Here is a 15,009-nt window from a genome sequence, read left to right on the forward strand (position 1 = left end):
CACGCGTTTTTAATTCTAATTATTGGTTGTGTTTGTTTGTTATTTTAGGTTTACACAGTTCCTTCCATAAAAGGGCGAAGGCACTCACATGGAAAAAGTTGGAAAAATGAGCATAACAGAAACCTGGCACAGCCCGTGTCAGGCCTGTGGATTTGAAATTTGTTTGGAAAATTCGAATTTCGTGTGGGCATGTCGCACTTTCCACCCCAGCCCCCTCAGTAGGGCACTATGAGTCACCCTCATTCTATCTTATTCTAAAACATTGAGGCCAATGTTTGGTTCAAGTGTATGGGAGGTTTTAGTATGCTGTTTTCTTTTATTTTTATTTTATTTAATGTTTTATTTGATTAGTTCCCAATTTTTACCGTTTAGCATTTAGTTTATTGTTACTGTCGGGTATCATGTGCTGCATGTGTTTAAGGTTCTTGGTATTATTGTTGGATGAGGTGATGATCAATAGTTGTAGTGGATGAAATGATCACTCCATCTACTATTGCTTATTGTGAAGGATCTTCCTAGAAATTCGATACTGCTGAATAAAAGATCGGACGCAACTTCTAAAGCTCAACTAATGTAGGTTCCCTGTGCATTCCGAGTTGAGTAAGAAGTCGCACCATACTCGAAGTATTGTGGATGTTGTCAAGCTTTACCTAACATGGTGAGTGCATAAAAAGCCAAACACATTTGTCATCATGAGTGATATTCAGGTATGTCTTTATCACTCTGACTTTGTGTAGGTTCTTTGGGAAGTTCACTACATGTATACACATATTAAGGCACGTTGTTTGATTATAGCCCTGAGCCTTTCTAGCCATCCCGTGAATGTTATCCTTTGTTAAGCCCATTTGAGCCTGTACCCATTGTTTATCTAACCACATAAATGTAACCCATGACCCAAAACACTTCCTTACCCTGTTCGGAGTTAATGTGATGTCATTAAGCTGTGTTAAATTCTAAGTTTGGGGTAAACCCCATAAGTATCAAAAACCAAGGTGAGTATGAAAAAAAATAATAAGAAGAAAAACGACCATAAAAAAAATTGAGAAAACGAAATGTAGTCGATGGTTCGAAAGAAGCACTCACCGAAGGAAGAGCACTCAGAAAAAAAAAAGAGAATATCAAAGAAAAACTGAGCAACTGAAAAAGAAAAGAATAAAACACAGTGAAAAGAATATTAACATTGGCTCTGAACCCAAAACCACCTGTTTCCCCTTTTGCTTGTATTTACCACACCATAACCCAAGCCCCGTTACAACCCGAAAGACCTCAAAAAATGTGTGTTGTATGTAGTTGATAGGAAAGGAGAAACTATTCAAACTTATGAGTTGATATTGCATATTCTGAATTGGGAGTGAAAACACTTAAACCCCGAGAGACTTCGTAAGAGTGTGATATAAACTGACAGGTGAAGCGGTACCTCGATGAGGAAGTGCGGCAGAAAACTCATTAGGAAAAGCAGGAACTATAAAAGGGAGAGTGAATGAGTTGGCGAAAGATCTCAACAGTATCATGGTAAGAATAAATTTTTTGGGAAGTGACACACTGTGTCGTATAAGATATTACTTGAGGACAAACAATGAGCTAGGTTTGAGGATGTGATCAGTCACCATTTTCACTATGTTTTAGTTGCTTATCCGACAAGAAATCAAGGATTTTGAGACACTGTGTATGCATTATGGTACCTTTAAAGTTAATTTTCATTCCTGTAAGTTATATAAGCAATTTTATTAATTGTCAGTTTTATTTTGTGTTTTCGTGATTTTACGCTTTGGTTGTCATGTTTATACCCTCCAGGTCCACAGAGAAGATCCAAAGGACTCAATGTGAGAAAGTGGAAAGTTCTGGCGGTCAAAAAAGAAGATTTCGCAGTTCAAGAGGCCTGACACGGCCACCCGTGTCACCTAACATGGGCCGTGTCAGGAGGAAGGCCAAGAAAAGAATAAGTAATGCCCAAGACAGTGGCCTGACACGGCCCGTGTCAGGTCACTTGGGGCGTGTCAGCAAGGAAACCATAAGGCAGAGAGATGACATGGCCCATGTCAGCCAAAAACGCTAATTTTCCAATTTTCGGGCATTTTTCACCGGGCTTAAGCTGCAGGGACATTTTGGAGATTTCTATCTTCTGCCAAGGGATTTTCACTATATTAGGAGAGTTCCTACAAGAGAAAAGATCATCTTGGAAGGAGGCGAACACAGAATTGTCAGACGATCAAGGATTACAGAGATCAAGGAATTCGGAGAGCAGAAGGTTTTCATGAGCGGAAGAGATTGGAGATCCAAGTCATCTAATTACTTGTAATGTGTATTTTTATCTTAAATTTGTTTTGAATAATATGAGTAGTTAATCCCCCTAATGCTAGGGGGGGTGTCCCTGATTTAGAGTTGCAATGACTATGAGTTTACGATTTCATTTATAATATTGTTTTTACGATAATCTTTTGATGTGTTTAATGCTTTCTCTTTTGGACCAATCGAGATTGTTGTATGGTTATCAATTAGGCCGGACCGCCATGGGTAAGGTTTTCATAAGATTACTCTGCAGTAGATATCACCTAGGACTAGGGATACCCTGTGTGAATCAGAGCATTCTTGATATAATAAAGCTCAACTTCACCCTAATTGCCCATGGACATAAAAATTAGGGTAGAATGATTAAAAGTTTTCTCACTAAGGACTTGGGAGAAAATACCCTTGATAACTGGTAGTAATTGATATTTGTTGATGCAATAGTGACTTAGAGTTGTTACAGGGATAAATCATACACCTTCCTTGGCATCAAGAGCTAGTCTTTTGATTATATCTAATCTACATTCAAAAGTTGTGAAAACTATACTTATTAGAAAGCGAACATGTATGTACACTTATTATCAGTTGACAAAAACACTATGGTGTGTCACCATTGAGGGACCATATATCCCTAAGGATGCTGATAATGTTGTCAAACATCCTAAGGATTTGACGGATGGTGAGACCAAAAAGGCTTCATATGATTTGAAAGTGAGGAACATACTTATCTTCTCTTTAAGATCTAAAGTATTCTACTCAATTTCACATCATACGAGTGCTAAAGGTATGCAGGACGCTCTCCAAACTCCCTTTGAGGGAACAAATGGCGCCAAGGATTCTAAAATCATTATGTTTATAAAGGAGTTTAAACTATTTCGTATGGAACCCAGAGAATCTGTGGATTCCATGCAAACTAGATTCCCCCATTTAATCAACAAATTATCCAACTTGGGAAACACCTTTTCTAACAAAGATGTTACTAACAAAATATTGAGATCTATGTGCAAGGAGTGGCACCAAAGGTTACCGCTATTAAACAATCTAACGATATTAATACTTTGGATATTATAAAAGTATTTGGAAAGTTAGCCGAGCATGAGAATGAACTGAAACAACTCACCGATAGCGAAGTAAAGTCGAAAAAGAAAGAGAAAGGAAAATAAGAGAAACATGATATTTCTTTGAAAGCTTCGTCATCTAAAGAGAAAAATTCAAAGGAAGAAAGTGACAAATCTGACGAAGATTCTTCTAAAAAGGAAGATATGGGTTTATTTGTCAGACACTACAATAGATACTTAAAGAGAAACAAGCTAAAGCATGGTGACAAAGGATTAGTAAATTTCATAAATACTCACCCACCTAAGAAAGAACACTAGAAAAATGATGATGATATTACATGTTATGAGATGAAAGGTAAGGAATTCTACAAGATGAAAGGAAAAAGATCTAAACATCATAAAAAGAAAGATAAGGAATTCTACAAGATGAAAGGAAAAAGATCCAAATATCGTAGAGCCTATATCGCATGGGAAGAAGAGGATGATATCTACTTATATGATTCTTGTTCAAGTTTGGATGATGAGTGTGCCAACCTATATTTGATGGCATGTAAGAAAGGAGAAACTTCAAAGGTATATAATTCTGATTCTGATGATGAGTATTCTTATAGTGAATTGTCTAAAGTGTTCAATGATATTTATGTTGATTTCATAAATGATTTTAAGAATATTTCTATACAAAAATAAATGATTTTAAAACTTAAAGATGAGATAGGTAATCTTAATAGCGCTTTGGAATTTTTTAAGGAAACTCATATATCTATACTTGATGAGAGTTATAATATTTCAGATGATTTAGTTGAAAATATGGATTAGATAGTTTTTTGATCAAACAAGGATTTAATCGCGGTAAATTGGACACCACTTTGTTTATAAGACATAAGGAAAATCATATTCTCTTAGTTCAAATTTATGTAGATGATATAATTTTTGGGTCTACTAATGAATCTCTTTGTCGAGAATTTGGGAGTTTGATGCAGGGAGAATTTGTGATGTCTCTTATGGGGGAGCTAACATATTTATTGGAATTGAAAATCAAGCAAGCCAAAGAAGGCACTTTCATAAGTCAAACGAAATACTACTTAGAGCTTCTCAAGAAGTTCGATATGAAAGATTCAAAGAGTATCTCAACACCCATGGCCTCAAATGTACTTATTGACAAAGCTGAAAGAGAATTGGATTTCAATGTAACCAGATATATAGGTATAATCATATCCTTACTCTATTTAACCGCAAATAGGCCATATATCATGTTTAGTGTATGAATGTGTGCTAGATATTAAGCATCACATATGAAATCCTACTTTAAGATCGTAAAACATATTTTGAGGTATCTTAACAGAACCTCCCATCATGGTCTTTGGTATCCTAAAGGTAGTGCTTCTATCTTAGTAGGTTTTTCTAATTTCGATTTCCTCGGGGTGCAAGTCAGGTCGGAAGAGTACTATTGGTACCTGTCACTTATTTGTAAGCTGTTTAGTTTCTTGGCACAGTAAGGAGTAGCATATCGTTGCTTCGATTAAGTGTGATACTACTAGTGCAATAAGCCTCACTAAGAATATGATACTTCATTCACGGACCAAACACATTGATATTCAACACCATTTTCTTAGAGATCATGTGGGAAAAAAGGATGTTGTTTTTGAATATGCTGACACTAAAAGTCAACTTGTTGGTATTTTTACAAAACCATTGTCATCAGATCCATTTCACAAGATTTGTAGGGATTTGTGAGTCTTATACTCTTCGTGCTTTCAATATAATGAGGATTTTGTTTACTTTTATTTTCTATATCTTTTATTTTCACTAACATTACTTTGTAGTAAATCATATCTTTCGCCGACAACATTGGTATGTCTCTAAAATTTTGTATTCGGTTTTATATCATTATATATGCTTGTTCTAGAGTTGTGCATTAGTTTTCTTATTTCCTCCTTACCTCACTCATTCATCTCTAGCATATGTTCTTGATTGATCTAATTTGCATTTAAGTATCTTAAAACATATATTTCTAATTATGTGTATTTGTGTAATTGTTCATGCATTATTTATGATTGTTAATGTATTCCTTTCCATAATGGTTGTGATCACTTAATTATTTGCTGTTGAATGTTGGTGTTGCATGTTTATTTGCATTTTGTTGCATGTGACATGTCTATCTTTGTGTTCAATATGAGATCTTTGTTGTTGTATATTCTTCTTAGTTGTTTAGCTCATATGTTTGTTCATCTGGAATTATTTGTTTGTGGTTGATTATTTGGTTTTTAGACACATTTTGATATATCTATTTTTGATGTTGTCAAAGGGGGGAGAAATTATAATGTGATTCTAGAATTGTTTTATGTGTTTTATGTTGTGGTTTGTGTGCATTGTTTTAGGGAGAGCATAAGCATTTTTTGTATTTTACTCAAAGTCGACTAAATTCTAAATGAAAGCTTGCCAATCATCAAAAGGGGGGACAATATAGTTGCATATCCCTAATACATTCAGGGGGATCACCCCAATACAATTATTTTTTGCTTGTCTTATCTCTTTCATTTTGACTTACTTTCGAGTATTAAGCCCCCTTCATGATTGCACCTCTTTGGATAAAGTTTTGAAATGATTAGTTCTTAGCATGCATAAACTATTGGTTAGGTTTGAACTTGATTATGATGTTTTGAATCAATTGCATGAGTCAGTGGAATAAGAGATATATATGTTATTGATTCAAGTTATATGGAAACAAAAACCTTAAAGTCATTTGAGAATTATGAAATTTTGAGATTTTGTGTGTTTAATTCGAATTAAGCACATATGCTGATTCAAATCACTTTGGATAGAGTTAAACCAAAAAATTTCAAACAATTTGATTCAAATCAAAATTTACACATGATTCGAATCGTCCAATTCTGGGTCACCTCTGCTAGAATTGATTCAAATCAGAATTTATACTTGATTCGAATCACGAGGTCTTTGATTCAAATTAGACTATGCTCTTGATTTGAATTAACTTAAAATGAGTCAAAAATAAGTTTTTCTTTTATTCCACTTCACTTGTTCAGTTGATTTAAATCATGAAATGCTCTTGATTCGAATATAACTAACTTTTTCAACCATATTTTGTGCTTAATCTCAAACACATATAAAACCTTTTTTTCATCATTTTCATGTAACAAATCAACAAATTCATAATCATTTTTGTGTTATTCCGTGAAATATCCACACCATATGTTTTTAAAAGTTCAAAGTTCTTGCAAGAAACTCTGACATCTTCAACTTCAATTTGATTCCGGATCTTGATAACGAGAGTTTTGTAATTGATCGAAGGAGGTGCGCTCTTGAAACTAATCCTTATTGAAGATTTAGTTGATATTTTTAGGTAGCTTACAAGATTGAGGTGTTGTCACTGGTGCTGGAAAATTCCAATGAAAAGAAGGAGGTTATTCTCTCCAGATTTCCTTGGTAATGACTGTGTGGAAGACTATAGATAAGGCAGAGTTCTTCTCAAATATTCATTGCTCAAAGAGTCAGTAGGGTCAAGGGGTTGATTGCTACACACGAAGGCTTAAAGCAGATTGGTGATATTGGAAGATTCAAGAAGCGTTGATCGAGTAAAGATTTTGCATAAGAGTTTAGAATTACGTTGTATAAAAGTCAAGATCCTGATAGAAAATTTTATAATTCTCAGTATTATTGTGGATTCGTGATTGTGTGAACTCTTGAAAATATTTTACAAATAAAAAGGAAGAATGAAGGTTCTAATGAGAAACCATTAAATAATGCACATAGGAAGAGGATGAATGTTGAAATAGTGTAAATCTCTGTGTCATCTCTTTCCTTACTTTTTCATTTGATTTTTGTAGGATTTGCATGCTTAGATATTTCAATTCTAGCGTAGTTGATCATTTCTTCAATTGATAGACATTTATTGCATATGATAAGGTTTTATCAGAATTGGTACCTAATTAAGCTGAATTGGTGATTAAATTCTGAGAAACAATTGAGGTCAAAATTCATTGATATTGAATCATTGTATGAACAAACCTTATGGAGTATACAACTAAATCAATTGAATATCTTTGTGTATCATTATAAAACCAAATGTTGTGTTTGCGAATTAATTTAGTGTTAGCGTAATTAAGTTTCCATAAGCGTATAATTTTCATATTTTCGCTTTAAACCTTCCACTTGCATCTTTTGAAAAACTCTGATCTCTTTTTGAAAAAGTGGTTGAATTTTTATTAAGGGTTTATTCACCTCCTATAGACCATTTTTCTACTTCCCTATTCACACCTAACAAAGAGCCCCGTTTAGGGCGATACCGTTAGACCTCCCCATAAGAGGCAATGTAGGAATGTTGCCCAAAGGGAAGTATCACCTCGCCCTAGAACTTCACTATTGCCCAATAGTGGGAATTGTCGGATAAGACATTTATGGGGTAGAGAGAAGTCAAGGTCAATAGATGACCTACGACTTCCTGAGAAATAGGCATTTAATGGTCCACCATTGATTGAATAGGCAATGACCTTTCCCAAGAAAATCCTAGGCCCTAGAGGCCTATATAAATACATCTCCCATGCAGGAGAGGGGACAAATTGAAAGCAAAGGAGATCATTCTTTACACCTCAAAAGAGCAAAATGCTTACTAAGATCACAACACCATGAATGACCATAAACATACGCTTGCTTCTAAGTGTCATCGGTCATCTGCAAGGCCTCTCACCTCATATGAGCAGGACTCTTAAACTGCCTCAAAACACCATAGTACATGGCTTTTCATCATCGTGGGCAAGCATTAACCACCGTATTGTGTTATAAACCTACTAAGGTCTCTAAGTCTCCTTGACCTTGCAAGGGGAAAATTCACGCCTGTACTTTTTGACTAGTACATATACCATATGTTATTTCCCTTTCATTGCAAAACCTAGAGGTTGAGTCATATAGATCGTATTTTCTAGTTGGGCATTTAGAGATGCAGACTTTACATTTAAATGGTAGAGAGGCCAATTTTTTACTGTTAGTTATTGTCACTACCAATATAATTATTTCAAGTGTAGATATAAGAGAAAATACCTCATTGCAATTTATTCCATGCTTATACAAGAATCCTATAGCCACCAATCTTGCTTTATATTTTGAAGTTGAGCCATAAGGATTTAGCTTGGTCTTATACACCCATTCCAAATCAATGGTCCTTTTCTTCTCAAGCCAGAAATTTAATTCCCATGTATGATTCTTCTTGATTGATCTCAATTCTTCCCTCACGACTTGCTTCCACACATTTCTATTCACTACTTTAATATGGATATTGGTTTTGCATTCTCCAATAGAGAAAAGTGTATGAAATCTCCTTCATTGCTCACGACACTGGCAAGTAACATTTTACAATCCTCAAGTCTTCAAGGGTCTTCGCCTTTATTACCTCTCTTGAGTATGAGATTTCACATATGTAGCTTCATCGGTTTCAATTCCTTAATAATTTTTTTCACCATCAAATTTTTTATTCTGATCATGGTCTACAAAGATGTGTCTGTCCTTAATTTATTTTGTGCTTTCGGTATGCCGTTTCCAAGTATATGATTCATCAAAGACCATATCTCTGCTGATGTGCACTTTCTTGTAAAGAATATTATATAATTTGTAGGCACTTGTTGAATGATATCCTATGCATATCCATTTCATTATCTTGTCTTGAAGCTTGGTCATTCTTTGACCATGGATGTGTTTGAAGCATACTGATCCAAACACTTTTAAATTCTTCACAAATAGATTTCTTGAACACCAAGCTTCTTCTGGTACCTTCATCCTAAACTTCTTGGTGGAACATATATTAAGAATGTAAGTGGGTGTATTTACTGCCTCACCCTAGAACATATGAGATAGGTTCTTATTCTTCAATATGCTTTTTGCCATATCAAGGATGGTCTTGTTTCTTATTTCTGCAATAACATTGTGATATGGTGTGTAGGGTAAGGCCACTTCACGCCTTATGCCTTTGTTGATGCAATATGCTTCAAACTCCTTTGAAGTATATTCTCTACCTACATCAGTCCTCAAGACCTTAATTGCTTTGACACTCTCCTTCTCAACTAAGACTTTGAATTTTTTGAAAACTTCAAAGGATTCACTTTTGAAGTTAATGGTGTAAAGCCACAAAATTATTGTGTGTTCATACACAAAAGTGATGAAGTATATGCTACCTCCTAATGATGGTGCTTCAAGACAACCACATATATCATAATACACAACTTCAAGAGAATATCTTGACCTCTTAGGCATTTTGTAGTAAAGGGTGCTCTACGGTGCTTGCTCCTTAAACAAACTTCACATTTCATACTTCTTGCACTCAATTTTGGAAGGCCGTGCACTAAAATCTTAGAAATTAACTCACTTAAGCTTCCAGAATTTAGATGTCCATAACTTGCGTGCCACACCCACTATGGTTCTTCAATGATTGCAAGAGATACTTATTTTTTTTTTGGATACTACATTTGAAAGTTCTATTATTTTACAATTAAGACTTGAAAATCAACTTCTTTCTTTTACCAAACAGTTGGAGTGCATCTCCGGTCATTATGATTGAGAATCCTTTTTCCACCAATTGTCATATGCTTAGCAAGTTCCATTTCATTCCATACACATAAAGTACATTCTCAATAAAGACACATTTTCTATTCTTTCTTTTGATCAATATATATATCACCAATACCTTCTGCTGCAAGGTAGTTTCTATTTGCAAGCTTTACACTAGTCTTCTTGCTTGAGTCAAAACTATTCATTCATTCCCTATGTCTTGTCATGTGATTTGAGCACCATGAATCCAAGTACCATTTCTGACACATTGGATTCCTTTCGCGTGTGGTAGCCATAACTAAAATTGTCTCAAACTCATAACCATCATCATGAGTTATATTGGCTTTTTCATCTTCTTTTTTAATTTTCTTTCCTTTATTTTTCTTGTACTAGAACTCAATTGCAAAGTGATCATACTTCTCATAGTATTTCCTAAGTGTTTTTGTCTCAAGATCACTCGTGTTTTCTTATAGATTAACATAAACCCTTTGATGATAATCTTGAACCAAACTCTCACTACCAATTAATGGTGCAACAAAGTTTGTTTGATTTGCAAGCAAGACAGAAAAATAAAAAATAAAAAATAGAAATTTGAGCAAATATGAGAAACTTGCTTTGCAAGTTATACCATATACATGTACATTATATGAAAATTGGTACTAAATGAAAGGCATTCGAGGGCTATATAGATAGTAAGGCATACAAGGGCTATATAGATAGTCTGTGTGTTAAGTAACAAACTTCTTAACCACAAACTAACCAACTTCACTAAATAGGAAATAATACATCTTCAACCACTCAACTGTCTCCTAGGCATTCAATTTATATCCACTCCATAACATAAATTATGTTCTAATATCCATGAATTTTAAGTGTTCAAATATATACAATATTCATTACTCAGAATTTAAATTCAATTACACTTAAGAATTTAAGAATCATGATTGATAACATCAAAATAGAGATTAATTATGGTTAGTAGATGATTGATAAATTGTAAAACTTTGTTATATTCATTAACCTTAATTATATTGTGTTAACCACATATTTTTGTTTTTGAGAGCAATCATTTCTTATTTTACTGCAAACACCACCCCATGAAATCACATGAATTCATATCAAAATGGGATAATGTGACAAGACAAGAAACAACATATATATATTTATAATTGCCAATATAATTGTAACAAACTACAAGAAAAATTTATATAACATCAATTTATCTGCTCGGGCTTGTAACTATTAAGATGGTATCCTTATGTCTAAACCCGATATATCTCTACATAGAAAGGAAAATAAAACATAGGAAAGTACTTAAAACAGAAAAAATTCCCAAATTTTGGGTAACAAAAATCAACTTCCAAACTAAATAAAATTTATGAACTCATGAAATTTTGATGATTATTCTAACAAAGAGGTAAGTCTAGTGGAGGTGGTTCTATAGATTGCAATTTCCCAACTCCATCTTCTACCAATAGAATAGTAGCCAAACCCCAACCTATGTGAACATCCAAGTGACAATGCATAATCCAAGCACCTAAAATAAACACAACATTAAACAATGCCATTAGTAATTCTAAAAACTAATACTATAATGAAAATACCAAGCAATTTTCTTTTCTAATTTTTTTTTTAATTATTGAACCGAGTAGTTTGACTGAAATGGTTTAACTGAGATAAAAGATTATTTTAGACAATAATATTTATTTTATAGGATTTAATGGTGATGCATTGACGGTGTAAAATAGTTTTACACTGTCATCCAATAAGAATATATCATTTCATCGTGTAATATTAGTCTGACTTATCGGGATGCATGGTCGTCATTGATTATTGATGAAATTCAAAGAAAATTGTGATATACTCGAAATATTACCTGGGTTATCTGCAACGAACCGGATAACGGCCCAACCATTGGCCGGTACAGCCACTGTATTCCTCTGAGGTGGATCAAGAAGGTTGAATTTTGCAGTATCTTTCTTTGGATCAAAGTTTCCAAAACCTTCAGCAACAATATAGAAATCATATCCATGAAGGTGAATTGGATGATTCTCTGGAGTGACAATACTTGTATCCTGCAACACAATCTGAACCCTTGATCCAAACTTCAACTTATAAGCTTTAGTCCCCGGAATAGGTTGCCAAAGCGAACGGCTCACGTTACCGGTGAAATCGAATTTCACTGGCGGTTTCGTGGGAAAATCAGTCGTGAAAACTCCAGGGATTCTGTTATAATGAGCCTGCAGAATTGAAATATTGTTTGGGAGAGTGAAAGAAACATTGTTCATGCTCGCTGTGAAGCGTGTCCGTTTAATAGGACCTTGACATCTTCTATCCCTGAAATTCTTCGGGCAATTGTTGAGTCCTAAACCAATTGTGAAAAAGAGATTTTCATCGATTTCGATCGGGACTTCAACTTTTCTTGGACTGAAAAAGCTTCTGCTGAATTTAGTAACCGTGTTGGTGTCGTTGTAAGCGGGGAGTGGTGGCATGATTGGTTTGTTTTTGATCGAGTTGTGGTATTGGAGAATGGCTGTGGTGGTTGTGTTATCGAATGGTGCATTTTGAGCCGATTGATAAGCGCGTGCTGCAATGTAGTATCGAGAAGGTGGTTGGTTGGCGGTTAATAAGACGTCAGTGGTTTGGCCCGGTCCTAACATGAGGACACTGGTCGTGAAAGGTTTAAGATAAGAGGCATCAGCGCCAACCACGGTTAATTTATGGTTGGCGATTGTGAAGAAAAGTGGTTGATTGAGTGCAGCATTGATCACTCTGACGAGATTTGTTTCGCCAGAATGTATCGGAACAATTGTTGTGCCTGCATCGTCAATTGCTTATGTCAAGTGAAAGAAAAATTTAAGAAAAATATATTTTATGATAATCATAAATATTTTTAATTCAAAAATAAAAGAATAAACATATTGTCCCATTAAAATAGACCCTTTACCAAAAAAGCAACGTCCCATTGACCATTTGTTTCATAATAATTTCATCTAGTGTATAATTATATGAGCTATAGGTTGTTTTTTTCTTTCTCTAAAGCAATTTACTTTTATGATTGCTTCATGTTTTCATAATGTCAAATCTTGTGAAAAGTCAGATTTTGCGATGCATGTTTAATGTTGTAATTGTAATCATAAAAGTTAAGAAATTTATCAAACCTTTGGTAGAGCACTTGTAAAGATCACCAGGTTGACCATTGATAGTATATGCATCAGATATATTTGGAGCTGCTCCAGTTCTTTGGGACTCCCTCACAACATCTATAGGATTTTTGTCCCACCATTCCCCTAATCATCATCATTTTCAAAATTAATAGCGATCATAAACATCAGATACAACATTAACATATAGACACAGACGCATCAACTTTCAATCAGAAATATCCATGTTAAATAAGTAATAAAATTAGTTACCTAAGAGAATGGTTGTTTCGCGGTGTGGCTTCGGAAAAGGGAATGTTTCTCCTTCTCTAGGACGAACGATCAAAGCACCATAAACAGTGGCTCTAAGCCATGAACTATGAGCATGCCACCAAAGTGTCCCTTCTTGTCCATCAACAGTGAAACGGTAGGTGTAACTTCCACCCGGACGAATAGGACATTGTGTCACAAATTCCGGACCATCTGCCCATCCCGTCCTCATTTGTCGAACACCATGCCTAACACACACACGACAAACATTAATAACTCATAAGTTTTGCATTCGATATTCAATGAATCTGAAAAGAGAATATTTGTTTATAATAATGACCAGAGTAGTTTAGTACCAATGAATGGTGACATTATAACGAGCTTTGTTAGTGACTTTAACAACCAAAGTGTCACCATTATTGATCTCCAAAGTTGGACCTGGGTATTGCCCATTCACAGTTATGGAGTTATGAGTTTTGCACAGCCTCTTCACTGGAGTTGCTTCAACCTATAAATGTATATATATTCCATTACATTAATATATTTGAATTTGAATAGCTATAACTAAAGAGAAAGATGAGTATGAAAGAACGTACAAGAAACTCATGGTTGTGAGTTTTTGCATGTGCTAAAGAAGAAGCAAAAGATAATAAGAGAACAAAAATGGCTATGAAGATGGAAGAATATTTTGAATTTGTTTTGACACACTCCATCTCTTAGCAAGAAACTATGAGATATACCTTTGTGTGGATGTGTTTTGGGTTAAGATTGCAATGCAAATAAGAGTTGGAGAGAGTGGCTTTTATAGGAGAGATTAGAGGAGAGAGATTATTATAATGTTGTTTAAGTTTGGCACAAATTAGATTTTGTTGAGATCAAAGTCATACAAAAATTAAGTAACTTGGTTCTACCATATATGTGAGGTTGTTGCACCCACTAGTTAATCAAGTTCATAAATGCGTGCTTCACAAGTCTTTATTTTATAGGTTGAATTTTGAAAAAGCATAACTATATATTTTGAAAACTCTATAAACGAATATTTTATATTGGCCTGATTAGTGGTTACATGTTACATGCAGAAAACAACATAAAATTAAATTAGTGCAAGCCGTTAAACAATTGTACAGATTTATTTTAATTTATTGATGGAATAATCACTTATAATATTGTATGCAATGCATAATAGTAAGCAGGTGAGTATTCTTGTACTCAATACATATTGGATGCCACATCAGCAGTGTAAACTAACTCCAATCTGGTTGCTAACATCATTGCCACATCAGCATACATTGTATCATATTTGCTTTAACTATATTGTCACATCAGCAATAACAAAAATTGGAAGACAATTGTACTTTTATACTCTAATATTTCACTCACAAACTTGTTGGTATTATTTATTTTCTCTATGCTGATTTAATTTCAATAACTAGTAGTAGAGTTTTTATTTGAGTAGGAGATATGAGTTTTTAGTATGCTTTGATATTGTAGTTTTATTTGATCTTCTATATTAAAAAAAAATGGTGTTATGAAAGTGTTATTGAGCTACAGTCAGATGTTCTACCGTAAAGTTGTCTAGAGAAAGACAATGGAAGAATCATCTTTTTACTTTTAAAAATTCAAATCATACGTGTGTTGATACTGACACAAGATGTTGATTAATATATGAGTGTTGATTGACATTGATGCAAGATGAG

The 15,009-nt window shown here is 34.2% G+C and overlaps 1 protein-coding gene across 1 annotated transcript; it reads right to left on the reverse strand.

Moving 5' to 3' along the window:
• Positions 1-11,033: 11,033 nt before the first annotated feature.
• On the reverse strand, positions 11,034-14,135 carry LOC127084023 (laccase-12). The gene is made up of 6 exons (XM_051024394.1): positions 13,909-14,135; positions 13,669-13,820; positions 13,316-13,560; positions 13,061-13,189; positions 11,776-12,717; positions 11,034-11,436 (listed from the first exon to the last, which is right to left on the reverse strand). The coding sequence occupies exons 1-6, from the start codon at positions 14,023-14,025 to the stop codon at positions 11,306-11,308; spliced, it is 1,716 nt and encodes a 571-aa protein (XP_050880351.1). The 5' UTR covers positions 14,026-14,135; the 3' UTR covers positions 11,034-11,305.
• Positions 14,136-15,009: the final 874 nt, after the last annotated feature.

This window comes from Lathyrus oleraceus, chromosome 5 (assembly GCF_024323335.1).
Source record: "Lathyrus oleraceus cultivar Zhongwan6 chromosome 5, CAAS_Psat_ZW6_1.0, whole genome shotgun sequence".
Taxonomy (NCBI): Eukaryota; Viridiplantae; Streptophyta; class Magnoliopsida; order Fabales; family Fabaceae; genus Lathyrus; species Lathyrus oleraceus.